Raw genomic sequence first — 24,676 nt, 5'->3', positions numbered from 1 at the left:
TCCGTGACATCTTGCAAGTTTTGGGCAAAATTCGGATACAGCCTTGAACACTGCTCCAAAGTGGTATTTGAATTTTTTTTTTATTGTTTTACAGAAAAACAATCTACACAATCCACCGTTTTTCAATATTCTACTATGTTCTTCCCTCTTACCGTGTGTTTACACCAGCTGCGTTTGAGGCGTCAAAATCTCGTCTACCGCGTATAGTTTGCTGCTTAAACATTTTGAGTTTACTCGCTTCATTTGCGCGTGAAATTCTAGTCATCGAGACATTCACGCGGAAATCCGCGTCATGGGAGGGGCTTCTGCAACTCCGCTCGCTTTGTGTAATCACGTCATTACTAGAGCAAGCTCCTGATTGGTTAACACGGCGTGTTTTTCCGCCAAAGTTCACATTTTTTTTAGTAGACACGCAAATGAGGCGGAATCGCATCTATCGCGCCGCACTAAACGCATATTTCGCGCCGCGAGACCTCCAGACGTGCGTCAATGCGTCTTCACGTTGACTTAACATTGAAATCACTTGCGCTTGGCAACTCTACCATGGCTGGTCTGAACGCAGCATTAGACGAATTAATACATACCTCTCTTTTCTCAAAGTGTGCACTTAATTGCTGTATAGCGCGTCATAAATGTGTTAGTATTTAGCCTAGCACCATTCATTCATTAGGATCCAAACAGGGATGAATTTAGAAGCCACCAAACATTTCCATGTTTTTCCTATTTAAAGACTGTTACATGAGTACAAGAAAGTATGGTGGCACAAAATAAAACGTCGCGATTTTCTAAGCAGATAAAAAATGAGAACTATATTGTATGGCGGAAGAGCACCTAATTTGCAGCACTTCGACCTCGGACGCAGTAACATCATCACTCTTGACAACTCTCATCCTCAATCAAACTTTTAAAAAAAGTAATGCTCACCCTTAAAATGTATTCTATAAAGAACATCCTTGACAAAATGTCCACCAAAACATGGTTGACACATTTTTACAATTTTATCAAACCATGTTATTTCCTAGGGGATGCCATTTCTCACAGCGGTCAACTGTCAATTCACAAAGGACACGCGATACAAAAATTGCCAAGATTGATGTGCCCACTGTACTTACATATTGCTGTAATTGATCTAACATAAAATATATAACTGTACTGTATTGTATGTATCTATGTAGTTATGAAGAAAATAAAATGAACATAGAAGGAATGCCCTTAATTAACTCCCACCCCCTTCAAGGCTTGTCCCCTAATAACTTCACAACTCATTCCCTGCCAAAAATTATTTTTTCTATCCCAGACACATGAGGTCAGATAATGTGTTTTGGTGAAAAAGATGTGGTATATTTACATAAGTCTGCAACATACATCTCAATTCTCAAACAGAGATGTTTATCTTTTTTCATCTTTGATGTTCTCTTTAGCATTACTGAGTTCAGACTCCAATTCATCCACTAGATGAGGTTCCTTCTCTTTCAGCAGTCTCCAGAATTCTGATTTTACAGCTGAACCTCCTGAATCAAGAACATCAAAGACAATCCTCATCTTCTCCTGTCGTGGTTCTGCACTATGTACTTTCTTGTACATTTCACTTGTAATCATGTATTTGCTCATGAGACAGTCAGCTATCTCCATCACTGATGTGACTCTTTGAATCAGTTGATCTCTGTGTTTGTCCAAAAATTCAGATTCTGATTGAAGCAAACGCAGATTCAGATGTTGATATGTGTGATATAAGCACAATAATAAACATTTAATTGAAGTGTTAAGCATAGAAGTCATACCGTACCTGTAAACCTTCTGCCAACTGGAGGTTCCACACCTTGAGCTGGTGCTTTTAAATAATAAAAAGATATGATCAAAAAAGAATATCCATCATAATATTTATAGCTTAGATTAGAAATTTGTCAATGAAAATAAATTACTTTGGGCAGCTGTGTCACTGCAGATCACTGAATGTTTAAATGGCATTTAATAAATGATTCCCCTCAATGACACTTTATATCGACAAATAACTGATCTCTAATTGTTACTTCATAAACTAATTTGCTTCGAACAACAGAATTTTATCAAGTACCTGAGAGAAGAACTCGTCGTTGCTTCCACACTTCTTTCCCTTTATTATTTGAATCCAGAAGACCAAGCCTGACCTCATCAATGCTGACATTCAGAAACACTTCAAATGTAGTGTGAAAGTTTGGGCCAAAATTACAATCAAACACCTCATCCTGAAAAAAATAATTATCATTGAATAAAAATACTCAAATATAAAACTATCAACAAAGCAAAAATATTGTGCTTTATATTTCACAAAATATATTTAAAAAAAAAAACAGTCTGAAAAAACTATTAATCACAACTGAAGGTTGTGTTATATAATAATTAGCATCTAAAGATGTTACACAATTTTTTTTTTTTTTTGCTTAAATCTATTCAAATATATCAAACCGGTGGCTGCACTTCACATTCTTCTGGATGACAGCACAGTTTGTATTCTTTCCCTGGAATCAGATGACAAATTGAACTTGTTTCAATGTATGTTTTCTCCTGATGTTGACTCTGAACCTTGAAGTAAGATAAAATAAGATTTTTGTTAGGGGATGAAATGTTAAACATCTCGAGTTATATCATGTGCATATTGAAAAAGTCTCTCTTTAAATATGAAGACATGCTAAGAAGCTCATTTTAAATACAGTAATTTGATTCCTCTATACACCGAATCAGAATTTTCAGATTTAAACTAAGCAGTGCTAGTGTGATATTATACAAATAATTGTATAATTTCGAAGTACACTGATCATTTAAAATAAAAATGATGTACTGTATAATAGTGGCATTTTGGAATAGGAGCTTCAAAACATTAGGGGTGGTTTTCCGGACGGCGCTAAAGCCTTGTCCCAGACTAAAATGTACACTATTGGCAAAAGTTTTGGGACACCGGCCTTTATATGCATGTGAACCTAAATTACCCCATTCTTAATCCATAGGGTTTAATCCAAAGTTGGACCACCCTTTGCAGCTATAACAGCTTCAACTCTTCTTGGAAGACTTTCTACAACTATAACTTGGGCTTAATTTGTTGTAATATTTTATGTTCATTTTATTAATAGGAAAAATAATTTTTGAGCTTTACCTCTGATAAGGGCACATTCCCTGGAAGCAAGTGAACATTCAGTATTTTCTGCTTCTGTGCAAAAGATTTTGGTCGAAGGAAAAGCAGAACTTGTGCATAGACAGAAGACACAGGGAATATCTTCTTTTTTATAAGTCCAAACAGGGAAAACTCTGTGATATTGATAATCACGTGAGTGCTGCTCACTTTGATCGACTGCAAGATTTCTACATTACCATCAGAGAAATGTGCTACAGCCAAACTGTCTTTACTTTTCTCTGTAAAAGACATTTACAGTTTTGGTAAAACTTTATTTTAAAATATATATTTTATATTATTAAATAATATACTTTATCATTTAAAGTATAAAATAACAGTGACTAAAACGTTGTTGACAATGTATACTGTGAAATGCTGAGCTCTTCACTTAATTTATTTTGAAATGACAAGTAAATTATTCATCACTTTTCATTGCTTCAGTTGTTTAAAGAATACATTATTGAAAAATATTATTTTGAGGATGAACAAATAAACATACCTGAGAGAATTTCACAGTGTGGAAGGTGCAATTGTGAGATTGAACCTTTAAAACAGTCAATGTTGTACAAGGGACCTGCAGGCTGCATCTGACCCAAACCATCTAAGAGCCGTGGATCCCAGGGCACAATTTTATACAACACCTCTCCTTTAACCTCCATCACAAACACAAGGTTTGTCAAACTGCACTGAAACTGACCAGCATGTGGAGAAACAAACCTAGAGAAGAGATGAATCAACTATACTGAAACTACCCTGAAAAAACATGTCCAGTCTACAAAAGAGATTGGAGTCGTATTGATGCATTAACATTGATCTCTCATAAATTTATTACAATCAATTTGGCCAAAATTAATCTTAATTCATAAAGAAATCACATGAGAGGCTTAAATTTTCAGTGTTTAATTAACTGGCTTACAAACCATTTACATACAAAAATTCCAACATTTAAAGTCGCAATGAAATATATATATAATTTTTTATATTGTGGTATTATTAACAAATGACTTATCTGTGAGCTTCATTATTTTGAAAAAAAGTTGTGTGTGCTCATAATCTTTAATCAAAAACGCAAATCTCCTCCCCTCATCAAAACGATCTCTCTTCACTTCCGGTGTATGGCAGGTGCGCGAGGTCCGGGAGAAGATCGCAGCGATTAGCAAATAGCAACATGACCTAACTTCAAACGATCCAATCAGATTTCGATGGACAAATTCAAATCCAGCCCTGCCTTATTTCATTTCAGAAGCCAGTTTCACTCAGATAAAAGTCACCACGGGGAAAATAAGGCAATTGCTTCCGTTTCATGGCGACTTTAAATTCAATTTGCCAGAGATTTATGAAACCATCCAGAAAACTTCAATGAATACAGTAACATGACTTTAATTTGTTTAATATTTTTACCTGTATAAGTTAGTTCCTTTGCTTTCGTCGACTCTGTCAATATATTCAGGTGTGAAGACTTCTGCATCTTCTAAACACTGAAATACATGCAGTGATATCCTGATCAGATGATTTAATGGCACTCTTTTAAAATGTAATTTTTGTAAATGCAATGCAACGCAACACATTTATGTAATGTAATGTAAAGCCAATCACATTTCCTTTGTCTGACCATATGCAAAACCTCTTGTGGTTTTAATAGGCCTGTGTAGCTCTGTACCTCAAATTGGGTTTAGTATCTGTGCCTGATTAAAAGAAAATAAATGTGGCTTTTGAAAGATTACGATTTAGTCTGTTAATATGTGGTGTAAATGTTTATATATTGCAGGTTGCATATTTAAGTATTCATATATTTTAGATGTTACATGTACATATACTTTTTATATTCCCATATATGTTCATACATTGTATGTGCATGTTCTCATATATGTACATATATTTCCATCTAATTTTACATATATTTAAAATGTATTCCACAATATATCAAACACATATCTACATACATTTCACGTATTTTCCATATAATTTAACATATATTTGAAATATATTCTACCATATAGCAAACATACATTTGACACTTTATCTGTACATATATTGTTAATAAATTTTTTGCATATAAATCGGAATACAATATTGCAGATATTTATAAATATAATATTGCATTTATTTTTATATATATTTATACAACAGTTCTTTCTGGTTCTCGAATCTGATTGGCTAAGACCTATGCGATATTGTGCTGATATCGGCACTGTAACCGCTTCACCTTTCGTATCATTCCGCCACCTAGTGAATGGAGGTCCTAAGCAGGCTCATCTCTGAATGGAAAAACACAGACGCGCTGTTTGAATCACTCTCCGTGTGTGTGTCTCATTAGTTTACTAGCTCATAAATCAGTCTGTGAATCCCCAATCAGAAGTATTATTCCGTCAAAGATCAGCGCTCTTGGATGTTACGTTACAGTTAATGGGAGAAATGTCTTGTCACATCGTGTGGACGATTAACACTTGGAAAGAGGAATATAAACACTCGTTTTTTTTCATGCAAAAACATATCTCTGACACTTATAAAAAAACGTTTTATATAGTACTGACAAGAACAAAGTTTAATAATAATAATCGAGTGCTCGTATTGCGTTAAGAATAAATGAGAAAGCAATAGTAACGTTATACAAGTAGTTTTATTAACTTTTACCTCACGCCAAAACAATAACAACACAAAAGACACTAAATATGAATTAAAAAACAAGTAATAGTTTGATCATGACACCAAATACTGCTGATTTGATCTCATTTTGACGATCATAAACAAACAAGGCCAACATGAGAGCCAGGGTATCTCTGTCAGAAATGTAGCCCAGACAGGGCGGTGGTCAGCGGGGCGAGTGAACACTGATGTCCGCTCATGGTTTGGTTCTCATTCGTACCGAATCTCACTAAGCAAACGTTCAAACAGGCGCTATCTTTACTAATCGACTGCAGATTTAAATATAATACATATATATTCTCGACTGAACTAATCTTAAAACTACACTTTGTGACCAAGAAACGGTAATATAAAGTAACGGCTTTTCTGTCCATTGAGTTGTTATGAGCTTCAAAGCAGCCGAAAGTTTTACCTGTCATTCTGGCCGGCCGCCCTCAAATCCGTGGCGGAAGAAGTAGTTCTCAAACAAAGAGGCTTTTAAAATAATTCCGTTGTTGTTTTCTAGTTTTCGTTTTTCATACGTGTGCCGTCGAACTGTTGTATAAAAGCAATATCGCTCTCGGAGTCGTGTGATATAGCTCTATATCATCACGGCTGTGATTGCCTCCGGCACTCGGCCTGCGGCCTCGTGCCTCTGTCCTAATCACAGCCGTGATGATATAGAGCTATATCACACTCCTACTCGAGCGATATTGCTTAAATATAAACACATATATTATATTAATGTGCAATATATTGAAAGCGGCAATAATTTGTATATTTTGCAATATACTGCAGTATATTACACATCATGTCCCATGATAAAATGTCAGTAAATTAAAACCTTTCATACATAAAAGTAACGTATATAGCCAAAGTATACAGTTATAAGAATGCAATGTTGATAACATGTCATGTTGTTTACACATTGCAAATCAGTGAATGGCTGTTATGAACGTGCTGACAGGGCCCCCTCACAAAGTTTTGCTTAGGTGATACAGTGATACAGTAATAAACACAAATACTACGTGAAATCCTGTCTTTATGTTACTGAAAATGTATTTAAAAAGAGGGTTCTAAAAAAGTTTGCTTTTAAAAAATGAAACATTTAAATGAAATTAAACTTGTCCACTTACTGTAAGGGTCTGTCATCATAAAAGGTCAACTTTTTTCCCCTTTAATGCACCCGGATACAGCACAGCTATGGAAGAGATTTCCTTATGTTTATATGGAAATTAAGCCACAAATCGATTATTTATCATTTCTGTTTGTCGTCCTATGAAGCCCAACCCGATCGAGACTACTGTGACTCTATGTACAGACTATCATATGTCTGTGTCCGAAATTGACTCACTCAAAACACTCATTCAGGGTTCCTTTCACTGACTAATACTGTACACTCTTTTCCTGCTTCACTGCAGTCCACAGGAAATACTCATCCCAGATTGCACACGCACATCTCGGATATGTCTCTGCAAGGTAATCTGCACTGTAAAATATTTTTGTAGAAATTGCAGTATTACTGGGTATTACTGGCAACTAGCTGCCAGTAACTTACTGTAGATTTTACATTTATGTTAAGATTGTTCAAAGTTAAAGGAACAATAAACATTTTTAGTCTTTATCTTCTACAGTAAGTTACTGGCAACCAGCTGCATAATTACAGCAATTCTTTACAGTGTACCACCCCAGTGACTGAAAAAAGGTACATTTACACCTTTTTTTTTTGACAGTGTATGTCTGTGTCCGAAATCCACTCACTCAAAACACTCATTCACAGTTCCTTTCACTGACTCATACTGTAAACTCCTTTCGTGCTTCACTGCAGTCCACAGTTGCTTCTTCCGTGTTTTTTAAGGCAAATGATTAAGGCGAATTCTGCACTTTAGCTGTAATCGAAAACGAAACCAAAACTCAATAGGTTTCTCATCCATGTTGTTAAAATGTTTTTAGGTTCATTATAGGTAAACAACGGATTGTGTAAAATATTTAAATCATGACTATATATATTTGTTTGTATATTTCCTCTAACTATTCAATTCTCTTTATTTCTTACGATTATAAAATATTGCACACACACACACACACATATATATATATATATATATATATATATATATATATATATATATATATATATATATATATATATATATATATAATATAAAACTTTAATAAAGGTTGTATTTGTAAATAAAGGTTGTATTTGTTAACAAATAAAACAAAACAAATAAAAGAAAAAAATATTCTACTGCATTTATAATTTTAACATTTAATAAATCATTTTTAAAATCAAAAGTTGTACCTAACATTAGTTAATTCACAATGAAGTATGACATGAACTAACCTCATGTTGTTTTAAACCTGTATGCATTTCTTTTTTCTGATGAACACATAAGAAGATATTTTGAGAAATGATGGTAAGCATACAGCAGATAGTGTCTGAAGACTTAAAATTTAGTCTTTTGTTATTTAAATTTTTTCTTTTATTAAAATTTATTATTTTAATATGATTTCATTATTATATATTATGTATCTGTATTATTATTCTTTATATTCATAATCAGTTGTGTTATCTTGTAAGGAACCACCCATCAGCCCAACGACGGTATCCAATGGCGTGGGCGAAGTTATCAGCGTGTCTTGTCCTTTCTCGGCGCTTTTGACAGAATTGTCTCTGTTTTGTAATCTGACTCCAATATTAAATAATAATATATTAGTATTGCTGATCATAGTTTAACAATAGTTATTTTATCATGGTTATAATATAAATATATAATGTGGATACATTACTATAAACTTAAATTGAGGATATCCAGTCTAATTTAAGTTTATACTTACTCAGCCTTAAGAAGAGGTTTCTCCAATTTAGTTAAAAGTTGAGGTTTCTCCATTCAAGTCTAAGTTGAGGAAGGTCCAGTCTAACTTAAACTAAGGCATTCTCCAGTCTAACTTTAACTAAGGTTTCTCCATTTCAGTTATATAAAGTTGAGGTTTCTCCATTCAAGTCTAAGTTGAGGTAGTTCCAGTCTAACTTAAACCAAGGCATTCTCCAGTCTAACTTTAACTGAGACAACTTAAGTGTAAGCATCAACATCTAATTTCAGTTATACATATAATGTTTGAATTAAGAATTACTGACCCATTTAGAATATGCCAAATGTAACAATTTATTATACCAGGCAGGTTTCAGCTTCAAACATAAATTAAACAATATCATACAGAATTTGATTCAATTCCAATTAATTAAAATGATCAACAGTTGCAAAAAATACAAAGTCATACCTGGCAATAGACACTCTGGCCACAGAGTACTTCCATTATGAATATAATATACCCAAAATGGTTCAGAAAGATTCTTGTTAAAGATTTCTTACATGATGTTTGAATACACACACCCAAAGTGTGGGGAAGTTTCTTGCTAAAGAATACTTCCATAATGTCTGAATACACACACCCAAAGTGTGGGGAAGATTCTTGCTAAATTATGGAAGTTTGGTTCCGCCCGGAAGTGTTTCCGCCCGGACCGGAAAAGACAAACCCCGGACTTCCGGTAAGCGCCGCGAGCGGGAAAATCTGCGAATTCGATGCACCTGTGCCTAGTTAGGAACAGCGGTTGGCGATTGGAGGATACGCCAAGCAAGGCAGTACTTAAGGCCAAGTTTATTCACAGTTTAGGGAGCTTTTTGGTGTGTGTTTGAAGCGCTGTGTTGTGCCGTTTGGTGCGCTGCTGTTGGCTGTTTAAACTCTCTCTCTCTCTCAGGCTGAAGCCGTATGGTGGTGGAAGACATCGCGAACCTTAAAGGTTGAGAAGTGAATGGAGTATATTCCAAACGGAGACAAAGGAAACAGGGGATTGAAAACGGCACTGATGTAAGTACCAAGACCAAGTTGAAAGCATCCTGTATATTTACCTGGCTTTTTGTTGGATTCCTCCAGGAGAAGGAGGGCGGCCCTACCCCTAGCATAGCGTGGTGGGTGAGCCGAAGGAATATTTATTGAAGCAGTCACAACGACGACATCACTAGCTAGGCCGCATATTTCATCCCCAGATCCGAACCAAGCGAAGTGAAGGAAGACGGGTGTCCTTTTTGTACACTGAGTGTGGTGGGTGAGTCCTTGTGCTGTGAACACCTTTAATTTTGACGTGGTGCTGTATATTTGTTGTGGGTTGCTGTGTATTGCTGTGTGTGTCCTGTCAGATAAACCCCCGCCTTCACGCACTTCGTTGAGGAAGGACAAAGAGGCTGTTGGTCCTAGCCTAGTACAGTACAGCATATGTTGTGAGCGTGCTTCAGATCTCTGGAAATAGCACGGTGCCCTGGGACGATTCTTTTCCCGTCTGGACATCGGGCAGAGGTGCAGAGTAGCAGTAAAGCGCTGAAGAAACAGCAGAGGTGTGAGTACGATTCGGGGCCATTATCATTGATACTTTCAATTGCATGAATATTGTTGTTGCAGAGAGAGAGAGAGGTGACGTAATTCCATCGTCCCGTGGCCTCTACAAAGGGGCGCCCCTGTCCAGAGTTCAAACGCCTGACAGCAGTGAAGAGAGGGAAGCGCTCGGCCCGGTGAGACGTTGAGGTATCCCACCCCTCTGCCACCATCGAGTAGTCGAGAGGGTTCGCCCCCCGACGCCAAGTAGGAACTACTTACCCCATCTGACGCCTCGCAAACTGCTGTAAGTTCGCCACTGCTGCCAGTTGTAGATATCAACCTCCTAAGCCGTTGATTCATGAGGACGGAGCATGCACTGTACCCGTTGATCCGTGAGTAGCACCCTGAAGAGAGAGAGATCGAGTAGAACCTGTACGGTACGCTGAGTCCAGCCAAGAGGTGAGAGTCCTTTAAAGCAAATTAACTGTGCTTTGTGTCCCAGTTGATACCTGTGAAGAGAAAAGGAGAGAGAGAGAATAATCTGAGGAGAAATCGAGAAAACCTGTACTTACGGTACGCCGCGTCCAGCAAAGAGGTGAGAGCCATCTAAAGCAGAGTAACTGTGTTCTTATGCCCCAGTTGATACCTGTGGAGAGAAAAAGGAGAGAGAGTGAATAATCTGAGGAGAAACCGAGGAAACCTGTACTTACGGTACGCCGAGCCCAGCCAAGAGGTGAGAGCCATCCAACGTAGAGTAACGGTGCTCTTGTGTCTCAGTCGATACTTGTGGAGAGAAGAGGACAGAGAGTGAATCATTTGAGGAGAGAATCGAAGAAACCTGTACTTACTGTACGCTGAGTTCGGCCGAGAGGTGAGCTCCCATTTCAAGTTGAACTAACTGTGTCCTTTCATCTCAGTGGTTACCTGTGGAGAGATAGAGAAAAGTAGTGAGTGCCACGACAAGAGCTGTGCAAGTACGAGGAAAAGCCTCCACCAGAGAGATACAGGTACGCAACCAGGATAGTAACCCCCACACTCATTTGGCTTTTTGATTCTGCCTCCAGGAGGAAGAAGGAGCGCGCCACGGATAGTAAAATCCAGGCCGGAGCCTGAGTCTCACGCCCCGGACCCCCGTTGCCCCCTTGCTCCCGTCATCTCCCGGCTGAGGCCCATCTGGAGGGCAGAGGCAGAATTTAGTTTTAATTTCCCTTTCCCCATTTCCCCAGTACATTTTAGATATTTATTCAATAAAGATTATTTTATACTTACTTGTTCTCGTGTTGTCTGGTCATTGGGTTGGCTTTGGGGACCTCCTGGAGGTGGAAGTTGAGAAGGGGCGTGGCCTTAGTATTAGCAGCCAGCCTCTGGGTGTGACATATAGATAGTATGGATCACATGTCAGGGGATTGAAAGAGGGTAATACGCTCCATTGATATGACATGTCAGATGTGTACAGTTTGCAAAGCACCACAGAAGTATACACTAAGGGTAGTTTCTTAATATAGGAGTGGACTGTGCCATGTGTTAGCATGACATATATGTTCTATATTTGAGATGCTTAAGCAACATGTTTTTCTACCTTACAAGGAAGTCTTTCTGTGATGTATAAAAGCTCAAACCTTACTGTACCACCCCAGAGAAACTAAGGGATGACGGGGTGAAAGGAAGGAGAATCAAAGAATTGTGTAGGCTGTCATAAATAGAACATCTTTACTGGTTTCTCTCCTGACATATATTAAAGATTTTTTCTTGGCAAGACAATTGGTGTCCGGACCCGTGAATCAAATAATAAAGGGGAAAAGGCTTAATTCCAAGTCTACAATTTGGCGTCACGAACAGGATTGCATCTTCAGGCATCTGTCTCAATCATTTCAGGTAAGACTTTATTTTATTTTAAAATAATTATAAGTCTGCCTGATGATTGGACTTTGACTGAAACTGCTTAAAAGAACTGTGTCATTTAAACATCAGTTGTGTTGCCAATGAATATATATGTCAGAAATAGGAAAATAATTTAAATAATATAAATTTGATGTGGCTTATTTGAGTTGCTCTGATCAGTAAACCTCTAAAAGATATTGAATGAAGCTGGCTGGGGTAGTCTTTTCTATGTTTGAAAAGACTTTTAAAAAAGTGGATCTTTTTTAGAAAGAAGACCATTTAGTCAATATATTGGGATAGCTGTAAGGCGATTTAGCAATCAGCTGTCATGACTGGGAGGTGGTTGGAATATGGCGAGACTGTAAAAACGATGGCAGAGTAATCTCTAAAATATTTCCAACACACCGAAGAATCGTTTCAGAAGGAAACGAGGATAGTGTGACAGTGGTGATTTATTGTGATTAAAAGTGGCGGGTCTGTGCTCCGAGTTAGTGCAGTGCAGTATAGAAGATACGAAGAAACCCTAAAACGTTTAAATACGCTGGGAATTGAACCCTTAGAAGAAGGGTATCAATAAAAAGGAGCTAGAATCGCGTGCATTTCAATTTTGACAATGAAGCTGTTCAGTGTTTAAGGAGGAGACTGATCTGAGACCAACTTGAAAAAAAAAATTGAAGAAAAAGGAAATATAAATTGATTAAGTTACTTATAAATAATTAGTTAATTTTATTTTGTTTTTTTTTATTTCCCCCCTTCTTTGTTCCTCGAGTAAACTAGAGCAGGTTAGAGAGAAGAGAAGCAGAGAGAAGCTGAGGGGCTCCCCTGGAATTCACACACACACACATATAAATAGCCTTGCTGCTGTTGGGGCCTCCCTTGGAATACACACACACACACACACACGCGCATTCTGGTTTCCATGTTTTGTGGGGACATTTCATAGATGTAATGCATTTTATTCTGTACAAACTGTATATTCTATTCCCCTTACCTACCCCATTCCCTAACCCCAACCATCACAGGAAACTGTCTGATACCTTAGATTTTCAAGAAACATCATTCTGTTTGATTTATTAGCTTGTTTCCTCATGGGGGCATCAAAATGTCCCCACAAGGCCACAAAAATACTGGTATTCCTATCTTTGTGGGGACAATTGGTCCCCCCAACGTGATAATTACCCGGCCGCACACACACACACACACACACACACACACACACACACACACACACAAATAGTCCTGCTGTTTTGAAAATACAAGAGACTGAGGGACAAATAATTTGCAAGATGGCAAGTGGATGCAACAGCAAAATAATATCTGTTTGGTATTTGGATAAAAAGAAGAAGAAGCAAACTAAGTTTTTAAAGAAAGGACTGGATATCAATGCATCTATGGATGTGCAGCTAAGCTGGTTCGAATCCCAAAAAGACTCTATCAAGACAAAAGTATTCCCAATACTGGCTGCTAATTGGATTGTGAAACAAGGAGGAATTTGTTGTGGCATTAATGGGTGTCCACTTTCACTTGTTGAAGCAATGAAGCCTCAAGTTCAGGCATATAACAAGTTGAATAAAATCATGTCTATTAAATGTTCAGTTAAAGAAGATATAACCAATGATGATTTATTTGATCCAGATTGGACAAATATAATAACTGAAGCTGAAAGGAAATATTCACAAACACCAGAAAAATCCACAATAACTGTAAGACCTCCTCCTTACAACCCAATTTATCCAACTTTGCCTGAACAATATACAAGTTCTTCTAAACCTCTGACACAGCCTCAGGCTTCAAGATCAAATGAAGGTCCAGTTGACAAAATGTATATTGCATCTGCACAAGCAGCTCCAATAATAATGAGATCTAAATCAGCCCAGCCAAATAGAGACATGCTGCAATGTACACCAGCTCGTGATAATGGATCTGACTGGGCTGATGAGACAAGATATGATGACATGATCACAATTGATAAAATCGGTTCTGAAAGTTCTTCACCTGCAATTAAAAGAGAAGAATCTGAAATGATGACAGAAGAGAGACCATTCATACCAGGAGAACGTCAAGCCATTCTCACAGCCCTGCCTCCTTTAAAGAGACAAGATCCAAACACAGAGTTTTGGAGAGAATTAGACTCTCTGGTTGAAGCACATCAAATGACATTAAAAGATATACACACTATTGTTAAAGCTAAAATTCCAAGAGACAGATGGGAACGCTTGCCAGCTTCGATAACAACAGCCCAATGGATGGATTTGTGGGTTGATGGCCAGGGACGACCCCTGGGTCTTTGGCAAGCATTAGATGGGTTCCGAAAAGAAATCCAAGAAATCTTAGGCAGCGGTAAAATTCCTTTCACGTCAGTGACAAGCAAAAGGATGATGAATCTCCAGATGAATATGCTCTGCGTAAGTGGAATGCTTATGAGAGATGGGCACTCTGTGCTAAGAAACAACCTGACCGAGATGATGTACAGTTTACCGACACACTTGTGGATGGACTGAGCGCAAAATACCAGCAAGCCTTGTCACTTGGAGTCAACCCAGGTGAGACATTTGACCAAATTATGCAATGGGCTGGCCGCCTAGAGATGGCTATGAGATCAAACAAGGAACAAGGAAACAAGTCATATCAAAGAGGAGTGGCGACAGCTCAATACAACATGGACACAAAGAAGAAGCTGATTGTTTGTCTCAATTGTGGAAAGCCTGGCCACGTTAGAAAAGATTGCTGGGCTAAAAGAGGTGGATCAGAAGGACAAGGTCCATCATTTAAACAGGTCAGTGCGAAAAATTATGATGAAAACTCTCAAGGGAAGACATGGACTGAAGCACAAGTTCGTCAGCTCATTGAGGGAATTATGCGTCCGCAATAGGAATCAGTGGCCCCCTGTATTAATAAGAAAAGAGCCAATCGCCTTTTCATCAATGCATTGATAGGGGGCCACCCATGTGACATTTTGGTGGACACAGGAGCAGCAATTTCAATAACAGATCTGAACCTACCTACAACAAATGAAACTATGGAAGTTGAAGGAGTTGGAGGTGGTATCACAAAATTTCACAAAAGTATACAGGTTCCTCTGCAAATACATGAAGATGAAGTCTTATGGACATCTTTCTGGGTGGGACCGAATTTACAAGGAAGCCTTATTGGCATGGACATCCTTCCATTGTTAAACATGATCATATTCACTGACAGCCGTCAAATCACTACAACAGCTGGGATAATACCACATGAAGATCGCACTTGTAATCTATGGTCTGTTGGTACAGCAAAGACAATTATTAGAGACTGGGGAAAAGACAGTGTGTGGGGTCTTCTGTGCAGTTTATATCCAGATGTTTGGGCTAAACACAAATTGGATTGTGGCAAAGCCAACATTGACCCCATTGTTATTAAAGGACCAATACATCCCCCTCATAAACAGTACCCCATCCGACCTGAAGCAAGACAAGCCGTGGAAGAGATAGTGGCAGACTTGGAAGCTGAAGGAATTATCAGACAGGCTTCATCAACCACTAACAGTCCTGTATGGCCTGTCAAGAAATCAGACAACTCATGGCGATTATCCATCGATTACATGAGACTTAACAGTGTAACACCAAAACCGCATCCTATTGTAGCCAATCCTGCCACCATTCTGAATGATATTCCAGGAAATGCAAGAATTTATACGGTACTAGATGTACTGTCAGCTTTCTGGTCTATACCTATTGATGAAAGATCTCAAGAGAAATTGGCCTTCACAGTGGGCACAAAACAGTATGTCTGGAACAGACTCCCACAAGGTCTTAATTTGTCTCCTGTTGTATTTCATAGAGCTTTGGACCAGTTCTTAACAGAGCAAAAAACTGAAATTGAGAGTTCAGGAAGTGTTTGCCTCCAGTATGTTGACGATTTGTTGATTGCAAGCCCAGATGAAAACAGCCATCTATTTGCTCTGAATGTTGTCCTACAAGCCCTTAGGAAAGGAGGATTCAAGGTCAACCCCGACAAAGCACAGCTGGCCAAAACCAAGGTGATCTACTTGGGCCAAGAAATATCTGTCAATGGGAGGAGAATGACAACCGAGCGTGTAGAAGCATTACGACAACTTCCAAAACCTCTAACAGTTACAGGAATGCGTAAGGTGATGGGACTTTTCAACTACTGTCGTCAGTATATACCTGATTTTGCCAGCATCACTAGCCCCCTTATCGACCTGTACAAGGGAGGAAAGCCTGGAGTGGAAAAGATAAACTGGACACCAGAAGCTGAGGAAGCGTTTACTTCTATGAAAGAAAAACTGACTTCAGCCCCAGCTTTGGGACTTCCTGATGGACGGTTGCCATTTCATTTGTGGACCAGGGTGGGAGATGAGACGTATTCAGCAGTACTGTGTCAAAAACCAGGTGATCGATACAAACCAGTTGGATACTTTTCCACAAAAATACCTGTCACTATGATAGGTCAACTACGATGTATACAAGCCCTCGATGGTGCCACACGGGCAATGGATGCAGTTGAAAATCTGATAGGAGCACAAACTATCATATTGCATACCCCACACAGCATAGTGACACTGTTGAACAACACAAACATCAAAACCATAACTGACGCAAGAAGAGCAAAATGGGAAGCAACTTTGTTTAACAGGGATTTGAGAGTGGAAATCATCAGGGACTCTTCTCTTAACCCTGCAACAATGATGCTGGAACCACATGAGGGAATACCACATGAGTGTGAAAAACAAGTAGAAGAAGATAGTCTTGGTCCAGTTAATCCAATCCCTCTTGAAAACGCAGACAAAGAGTTATGGGTCGATGGATCTAGTTACTATGTCGATGGAAAACGACATACTGGATGGGCTGTAGTGGAAGCTGATGGAACCGTTGTAAAGAAAGGATCTCTTTCTGGACAGTTTTCAGCACAAGTAGCTGAGCTTGTAGCACTTACGGAAGCCTTTGAACTATCAGAAGGAGATCGAGTCAATATCTATACGGATAGCCACTATGCCTTAGGCGTTGTGCACGACTTTCTAGCCCTGTGGAAAAGACGTGGACTTATCATTAGCAGTGGAAGCGAAATACAACATGCTTCCATTATTCGTCGCTTGATTGCAGCTTGTCACTTACCTAGAGAAGCAGCCGTGATCAAAGTAAAATCACATCAATCTGACAAGTCCAAAGAAAGTCAGGGTAACACGGCAGCAGATGCAGCAGCTAGAGAAGCAGCTCTACTTCCTCTTACTCCTGTTACCTTGGTAAAAGAAAACAGCAAAGATAATTTTGAGCTCCACCTTCTGTCATATCAAATGGAGACAGATGAAGAGAAAGAACACTGGATAAAAGCAGGAGCAAAAGAAGATGATCAAGGTATCTGGAGAATTCCAACAGGACAAGTGGTAACGCCTATCGGAACAAGAAGAGAACTAATGCAGCTGTATCATGGAAAGGTGCACGCTGGAGCAAAAGCAATGAAAGCTCAAATCAGTGAGACTTGGTGGTGGCCACGAATGATGAGAGACATTGATGATTACTGTAGAAGATGCTTGATCTGCATAAAAGCAAATGTGGGAAAATCTTTAAAGGTGTGAATGTCACATGCACCTAGACCTACAGGTCCATTGACACATCTGCAAATCAATTTCACAGGACCTTTATCACCCAGTGGAGGGTACCCATATATTCTAGTAATTTTGGACAGGTTTACTAGGTGGGTAGAAGCCTTCCCTACGAAAACTTGCACGGCTGAAGCAGCAGCACGAGTAATGGTGGAGGAAGTCTTTCCCCGCTGGGGTCTTCCATATGAACTTGATTCTGACAATGGAACTCACTTCACTGGAAAACTGATGAAGGAAGCAATGAAGTTGATGGGGATTAAACAGAAATTCCACATTTCATATCATCCACAAAGTTCAGGAATGGTAGAACGAATGAACCGATCAGTGAAAACATCTCTAACCAAGGCTATTCTGCAAACTGGCCAAGGTTGGCATAAATTATTACCTGCTATTTTGTGGAATTTGAGAGCAACTCCAAACAGAGTTACAGGACTAACACCTTTTGAATTAATGACTGGAAGAGCAATGGTTCTACCTCCTGATGCTCCACCACCTGCGGGAACAGGAGGAGATTCTACTTTGTTCCAAGAAAAGTTACGAAGCTATCTCGCAATGCTGGACAAAGCTATTAAAGACAATAATAAGAAAGTGCGAGAAGTTCAACAGCAATGGGACGCAAAACATACCACTACTGATATTCCACATATTCCCGAGTTAGGCAGTTTTGTTATGGTCAAACGCATTGCTAGGAAAGGTTTAGAGCCTAGATGGGAGGGACCATATGAGATACTCTTAACAACTGATACAAGTGTTTGCCTCAAAGGGAAGGGTGTAGGGACAGATAGATGGTATCATTGGTCACAAGTTAAACCTTGCTTAGTGAATGAACAAAATGATGATAATGTCTTATGGCCTGAGATTGAGCAATGTTCGTCCATTAGCTTTAAAGAATGGGAACAAAGAATTAATGTTTAATTATTTCTCTATTTCCGTTTCAGGAATCAATTCCATTGACATTGATTAGAGATGGTTAATGGGACATACAGAGTGAAATAGGAGATTTTACACATACTACGCAACCACATAACAATGCACACTCGCTTACTGATTTTCAACCCTAAGGGATAGGATGATTGGGGTTCATTTTAAATGCTTACACATAGTCGTTAATTGACACATAGTATACGGGGACATACCATGGGTTGGGGTTTTTTTTTGTTATTTGTTTTGTTTTCCTTTCCTTTCTTTTCCTATTCTTCTGTCTTTTCTGACTATCTCTTGGTCTGCAATTTCTTCTCCTCACTATCACTTTAATAGGTTGGCCACCTGGGAGTAATGGTGTGGAACTGACGGCCGTAGTTCCAGTGGAGGGAGATGAAGACTTAAAATTTAGTCTTTTGTTATTTAAATTTATTGTTTTATTAAAATTTATTATTTTAATATGATTTCATTATTATATATTATGTATCTGTATTATTATTCTTTATATTCATAATCAGTTGTGTTATCTTATGGAGAGTTAAATGCATGTGTTTGAATGCACGAGAGTATAGATAGTATGGATCACATGTCAGGGGATTGAAAGAGGGTAATACGCTCCATTGATATGACAGGTCAGATGTGTACAGTTTGCAAAGCACCACAGAAGTATACACTAAGGGTAGTTTCTTAATATAGGAGTGGACTGTGCCATGTGTTAGCATGACATATATGTTCTATATTTGAGATGCTTAAGCAACATGTTTTTCTACCTTACAAGGAAGTCTTTCTGTGATGTATAAAAGCTCAAACCTTACTGTACCACCCCAGAGAAACTAAGGGATGACGGGGTGAAAGGAAGGAGAATCAAAGAATTGTATAGGCTGTCATAAATTGAACATCTTTACTGGTTTCTCTCCTGACATATATATATATATTAAAGATTTTTTCTTGGCAAGACAATTGGTGTCCGGACCCGTGAATCAAATAATAAAGGGGAAAAGGCTTAATTCCAAGTCTACAGTGTCCATATAGTGTCTATTGAGCATATGGTGTCCATAGTAGGAATAAAAAAATATGATGGAATTTAATGGGTACCGTCAACTGTGTGCTTTCCATCATTTATCACAATACTTCCATAATATTTTTTCCTACTATGAAAGTCAATGGATACTTTACCATCATTTCTCTTTTGTGTTCATCAGGTTTAGAACAACATGAGAATGAGTAAATGATGACAGAATTTTCCTTTTTGGGTTAACTATCCCTTTAACATTAAATGCTGAAAAACTACTGTTAAAACTACTACTTATTAGATCAAACAGATACAACCTTATTCTACAGTGTTAAAGGGATAGTTCGCCAAAAATGATATTAAACCCATGATTAACTCACCCTGAAGCCAATCTTGGAAAGGATATGTTAATTTTTACACATCATTGTGCGGTAAGCTTTTAACACATTACGTGTCATTTTAACACATTATGTGTCATTTTGTGTTGATTTTGTGTTACACTATAACACATGTTGTGTAAAAAGTAACACAAAATGTGTTGTTTCAAAAATGACACAGAGATGGGTGAATTCTGGGACAACACATTTAGTGTGTTGTCCCAGAATTAACACTACTGTGTTGTTTTAACACATTTGTTCTAAGAGTGAGCCGTTATTCAGTTATTTTAGAAAACATCTTAGATCTTCCAGCAACTAAACAGTAAAGTTACGAAGTCCACGTCCTTCAAGAAAGAAATCCAAACAGCTGCAGGATGATAAACAAAAGTCTTCTGAGGGTAATCCGTGCTGTTTTGTTGTAGAAATATCCATATTTAAAACTTTATAAACTAAAATAACTAGCTTTCTGTAGCGCCGCCATCTTAGACTCCTCTGTAGAGGTCTACACGGGTCCAAAAATTCCTACCCGGGCCCGATTAGACCCGTAAATGTGCTACACTGAACCGACCCGGACCCCTCTGTTGTTTTGAAAGCTGGACCCGGAACCGACCCGGACCCGTCTATTATTTAAAAGCTGGACCCGGATCCGACGCGGACCCGTCTATTATTTAAAAGCTGGACCCGAACCCGTCCGGGAAGACACAGACCCGACCGGCAAATATTCTTTAGCTAAATGTTATTAATAAGTCAAAAAACAAGTAACGAAAATTAAACTTTTTGTCTTACCCATAGAAGTTAGTCTTCTCCCTCCTTGTACTTGACTGTGTGATGCACAATCCTTATTACCAAGAAACTTCCATCATGTTATTCCTCTCTTGACGATTGAAATGTTTAATGCTTATTCCAGCTTTAAAAGTCCACTTTACAGTCATGGTGATTAATAACGCAGTTTTACATTTGTTGTGTATCGGGTCAACTTGCTTAATAATGTTTGCCCATTTGGATTATAATAAGGATTGCTCATTCAGTGCCATGGCTGCATTCGTTAGCTTTACTTCTTTGTTATCATCTCTGTGCTCTTTGAGCAGATCGCGAAAACTTTAGATATAACAGCAAGACGGTCAATTTATAATATTATTATAAAAATGAGAGAAGTCAGTGCAAAATGCGCGGTACGGCGGAATAGGTCCCACCTTCTAAATAAAAGAGGCAATTGTCAAAGGTAAAGTCATTACGTCTCACTGCAGAAGTGTCAGGACTCTGCCTTGAAGTCTTGTTATATTTGTATTTTGTCATGGTGGCAGAGTTCTGGCAGTCCCAGGTGTGTGGAGGTTCATGCCTTGTTTTTGTGTGGCATGTTCCTCCGGTGTTTTGTCTTGTGACCCCGCCCCCTCGTTCTCCTGCTTATTAGTAATCATTGGTTTTCTCCCATCACCTGTTCCCGCTCGTTATCTTGTTTGGTTTCCTCTATTTAATGTCAGTGTATCTTTAGTTCTGTGCAGGTTCATTGTGCTGTGTTATGTTTCCTGTGTTGGTGTTCAACTTTATCCTGTCAGAGTTTGGTGTTACATGTCAGAGTTTGGTGTTTCATGTTTTGTACCCCCTCGTGGGCAGGGGCGCCGCTAGCAATTTTGGGCCCTATGAAAGAATAGGGGGTCAGGCCCTCACCATACCCATTTCGCACCAAACATACAATTCAACCTACTGTAGCTATTCAAAATCTTTGTCTGTAATTTAATAATACAGAACTATTTATTTTGCTATTGTTATGACCACAATTATCAGTATTTATAGACACCTACAATGTCTGCAGCTATGATAATTTATTGTGCAATGTAAATTTAATTGAAAAATACAGTACATTAATCAAATATTCAGAGAAAATGCAACGTCCTTAAAGATTAAAGATAAATGTGACCATGCCTGTGAAAACCCGGCTGAAGTATTTATTTGTGATTTACTGTTTTCCACATAAATTCATCCTACATATTGTAAAGAACATTTTGTGAAAATATAAATTTGATATCTTTAATGTTGACTGAGTAATGTCATGTCAGTGATTGAAATCATAGTGAAATTAATGCTTGAAATTAAACTGTGATGCTTTTTATTTCACAATAAGATTTGAGACTTTAGTCTGATTTTCACATGCAGTCTCAGTGACATACTGTATACTTGAGCTGTTACACACACCAAAAACATTGTAACATTTAAAAATGGCAAACAACAACAATGCATCTTTGCTATACAGTTACCTTATGCCTCAAATAAGACTGGGTCAAAAATGCTTGACCAAAGCCTGTATTATAATTATTAGCATTATTTATAAGGTAAAGAACAAGTTTCGCACACAGCAGCTTCAGTAAAGCAAAACTAACGACAGATGATTGAAACTGTGAACTTGAGAAAACAGCTATACTGTTATTAAATGATTCTTCAGACTGTTTTTTAATCAACGGGACTCTAAAATGAAATGAATGACAACTATAGCAGATTACAACATAGATTTCCATTGATTTCTTATAGCTGTTGGAAGGTGAGAAGCTTTATACATAACTGGACTAGTTTAGCCTCAGTTGCATTTCAGTTTTATCACAATCAACTCGATTCATGACTGTATAAAAATACTTCCTTGGCATATTGCGTTGCAAAACATTGAAGTGTGTAACCGATCGCATTTCTAGTTTATGTTAATTAGCTTATACGAGCTACGTTAATTAAAACAGCTTATAAGGGCTGACTTCGCGTTAGAATCATAAAACAGGGAATGTAAATCACCTTGTTTATTTTTAAACTGAGGTGAACAGAGCGAAGACTTTACAGTGGAAAGAAAACTGCATTGTATTGCTCCAGGGTCACATTGTGTAAACTGCATTTATAGTAAGGAAGTGCACATATGCAGATATCATAGCAAATAGCAGTAAATACACACACCTTGCTCTCTTGTGAAGTTCACGCGCACTGTGAGACCGTGGATTGAAGACGGCGCTAACACGCAGAGTAAAGACGGGGGCGGAGCTAAGAGGGCTCAGCTTAAGGGGGTTGCGTTTGCGGCACAGTCCTTGGCTGGGGCCCTCAAAAGTGCATGGGCCCTTAGAATCGTCCTAACTTTCCCCCCCTTATGGAACCCCTGCTCGTGGGTTTTTGTTTTGTATAAAATAAAGTGTTTTCTGTTTTTCCCCGACATCGTCTGCATTTGGGTTCATCTGTCCTGTAATCCCTCACAAGAAGCTCCTGACTGGTAGCCAGAGAAACATTACAAGAGCACATGCGCGTTAGCTGCCTGGTTGGAGCAACCAAATATAAACTTTTTAACGCAATTTTAGCGTCATAGAAAAAATGTATGCAACATTTCATCTAAGTTTTTGTTGCTGTTTTTGAAATATTTTATTTAAATGTAAGTGTGTTTTCTCAGATTCTGATCGACCTCGGGTATTACCCACAATGTTAAACAGACCTGGGACCCGAAGATACAGACTGAGACCCGACCCGGCTGATCATTTAAAATATAGACCCGAACCCGTACGGGTCTCTGGTCGGGTCCCGGGTCTTCCGTGTAGACCTCTACTCCTCTGTATTCCGGAGAGAGTATCAGCGTAGTGCACGCACTTTTCTTAGTGACGTATGACAAATTCGGAGGGTGGGGGCACAGAGCAGCAGCAGAGAAACCTCCGTAAACTGCATAGGCACTCATCTTGAATGCGGACGCGACTAAGATGGCGGCACTACCGGAAGCTAGTTATTTTCATTTCTAAAGTTTTAATGATGCATATTTCTACAACACCACCGCATGGATTACCCTTAGAAGACCTTGTTTATCATTCTGGAACCGATTGGATTTTTGAGGGTAAGGATATATGCACATTTTTTGTACTTGAAGGATGTGGACCCCGTAACTTTACTGTTTAGCAATGGGAGATTTAAGACATTTTCCAAAATAACAAAAAATGTGTTTGTCTGAAAAATGATGGACATATGCATCTTTGACGGCTTCAGGGTGATTAAAGTTTAATATCATTTTTGGCCGAACTATCCCTTTAAAACAATAAAAAAATAACACAACAATAATGATTGTGTTCATGGTGTAATTAAGAGAACATGTTATTTGATGTGTTTTTATTTTGACATTTTTTCAGTGTTTTGTCTTATCATAATGTAAAATACAAAAAAGGAATAGAAGATTTATGTTTTTCACAGTATTATCAAAATGTCATATTATAACAAGGTCATTTGTTGTGTATTTTGTGTCTGTTAATGATACAAAAGATATTAGGCATGTTTATTACAAAGATAAAAACAGGCTTATATAAACATTATTACAAAAATAAACAAGTATTTTGAGTATTACAGATTGTAAACATATTATATATTATATACACTCAGTGGGTAGCACAGCACGGAAATCTCCTGGTTTTAATCTGAGTTGAGCCAGGAGATCTTTCTATGTTCACTCTTAAAAATAAATGTGCTTCACGATGCCATGGAAGAACTCATTTTGTCGAAATGGTTCTTTAAAGCACTTCTAACATCTTTAAGGTGAAAAAGAGGTTCTTCAGATTATAAAAAATATAAAAGAACTGGGCCCGGTTTCCCAAAACGTTCTTATCGCTAAGTAGTTCTTAACCTATTCCTTAACCTCTCTCTTAACTCTATGGCACGATTCCCAAAACGTTCGTACGCTAAGTATATCTTCTGTAAGTCACACTTTGGTAAGGTTGGTCTGGACCATTCGT

At 38.2% G+C, this 24,676-nt stretch overlaps 1 protein-coding gene across 2 annotated transcripts in view; it reads right to left on the bottom strand.

Moving 5' to 3' along the window:
• Positions 1-112: 112 nt before the first annotated feature.
• LOC141350574 (NACHT, LRR and PYD domains-containing protein 1 homolog) overlaps positions 113-24,676 on the bottom strand; it is a 131,654-nt gene continuing 107,090 nt past the window's right edge. Inside the window, exons 9-15 of one of the 2 annotated variants that reach the window (XM_073856024.1) lie at positions 4,550-4,626; positions 3,648-3,865; positions 3,131-3,387; positions 2,446-2,562; positions 2,075-2,225; positions 1,787-1,831; positions 113-1,688 (exon numbers count right to left, since the gene is read on the bottom strand). In XM_073856024.1, coding sequence (XP_073712125.1) covers positions 1,390-1,688; positions 1,787-1,831; positions 2,075-2,225; positions 2,446-2,562; positions 3,131-3,387; positions 3,648-3,865; positions 4,550-4,626 — 1,164 coding nt within the window. In that variant the 3' untranslated portion in view covers positions 113-1,389. The remainder of the gene's footprint in view (positions 1,689-1,786; positions 1,832-2,074; positions 2,226-2,445; positions 2,563-3,130; positions 3,388-3,647; positions 3,866-4,549; positions 4,627-24,676) is intronic. The other variant, XM_073856032.1, reaches the window with a different exon arrangement.

The sequence above is a fragment of the Misgurnus anguillicaudatus genome, chromosome 2, assembly GCF_027580225.2.
Source record: "Misgurnus anguillicaudatus chromosome 2, ASM2758022v2, whole genome shotgun sequence".
In the NCBI taxonomy this organism is placed as follows: Eukaryota; Metazoa; Chordata; class Actinopteri; order Cypriniformes; family Cobitidae; genus Misgurnus; species Misgurnus anguillicaudatus.
This window is presented reverse-complemented; position numbering and strand designations above follow the sequence as displayed.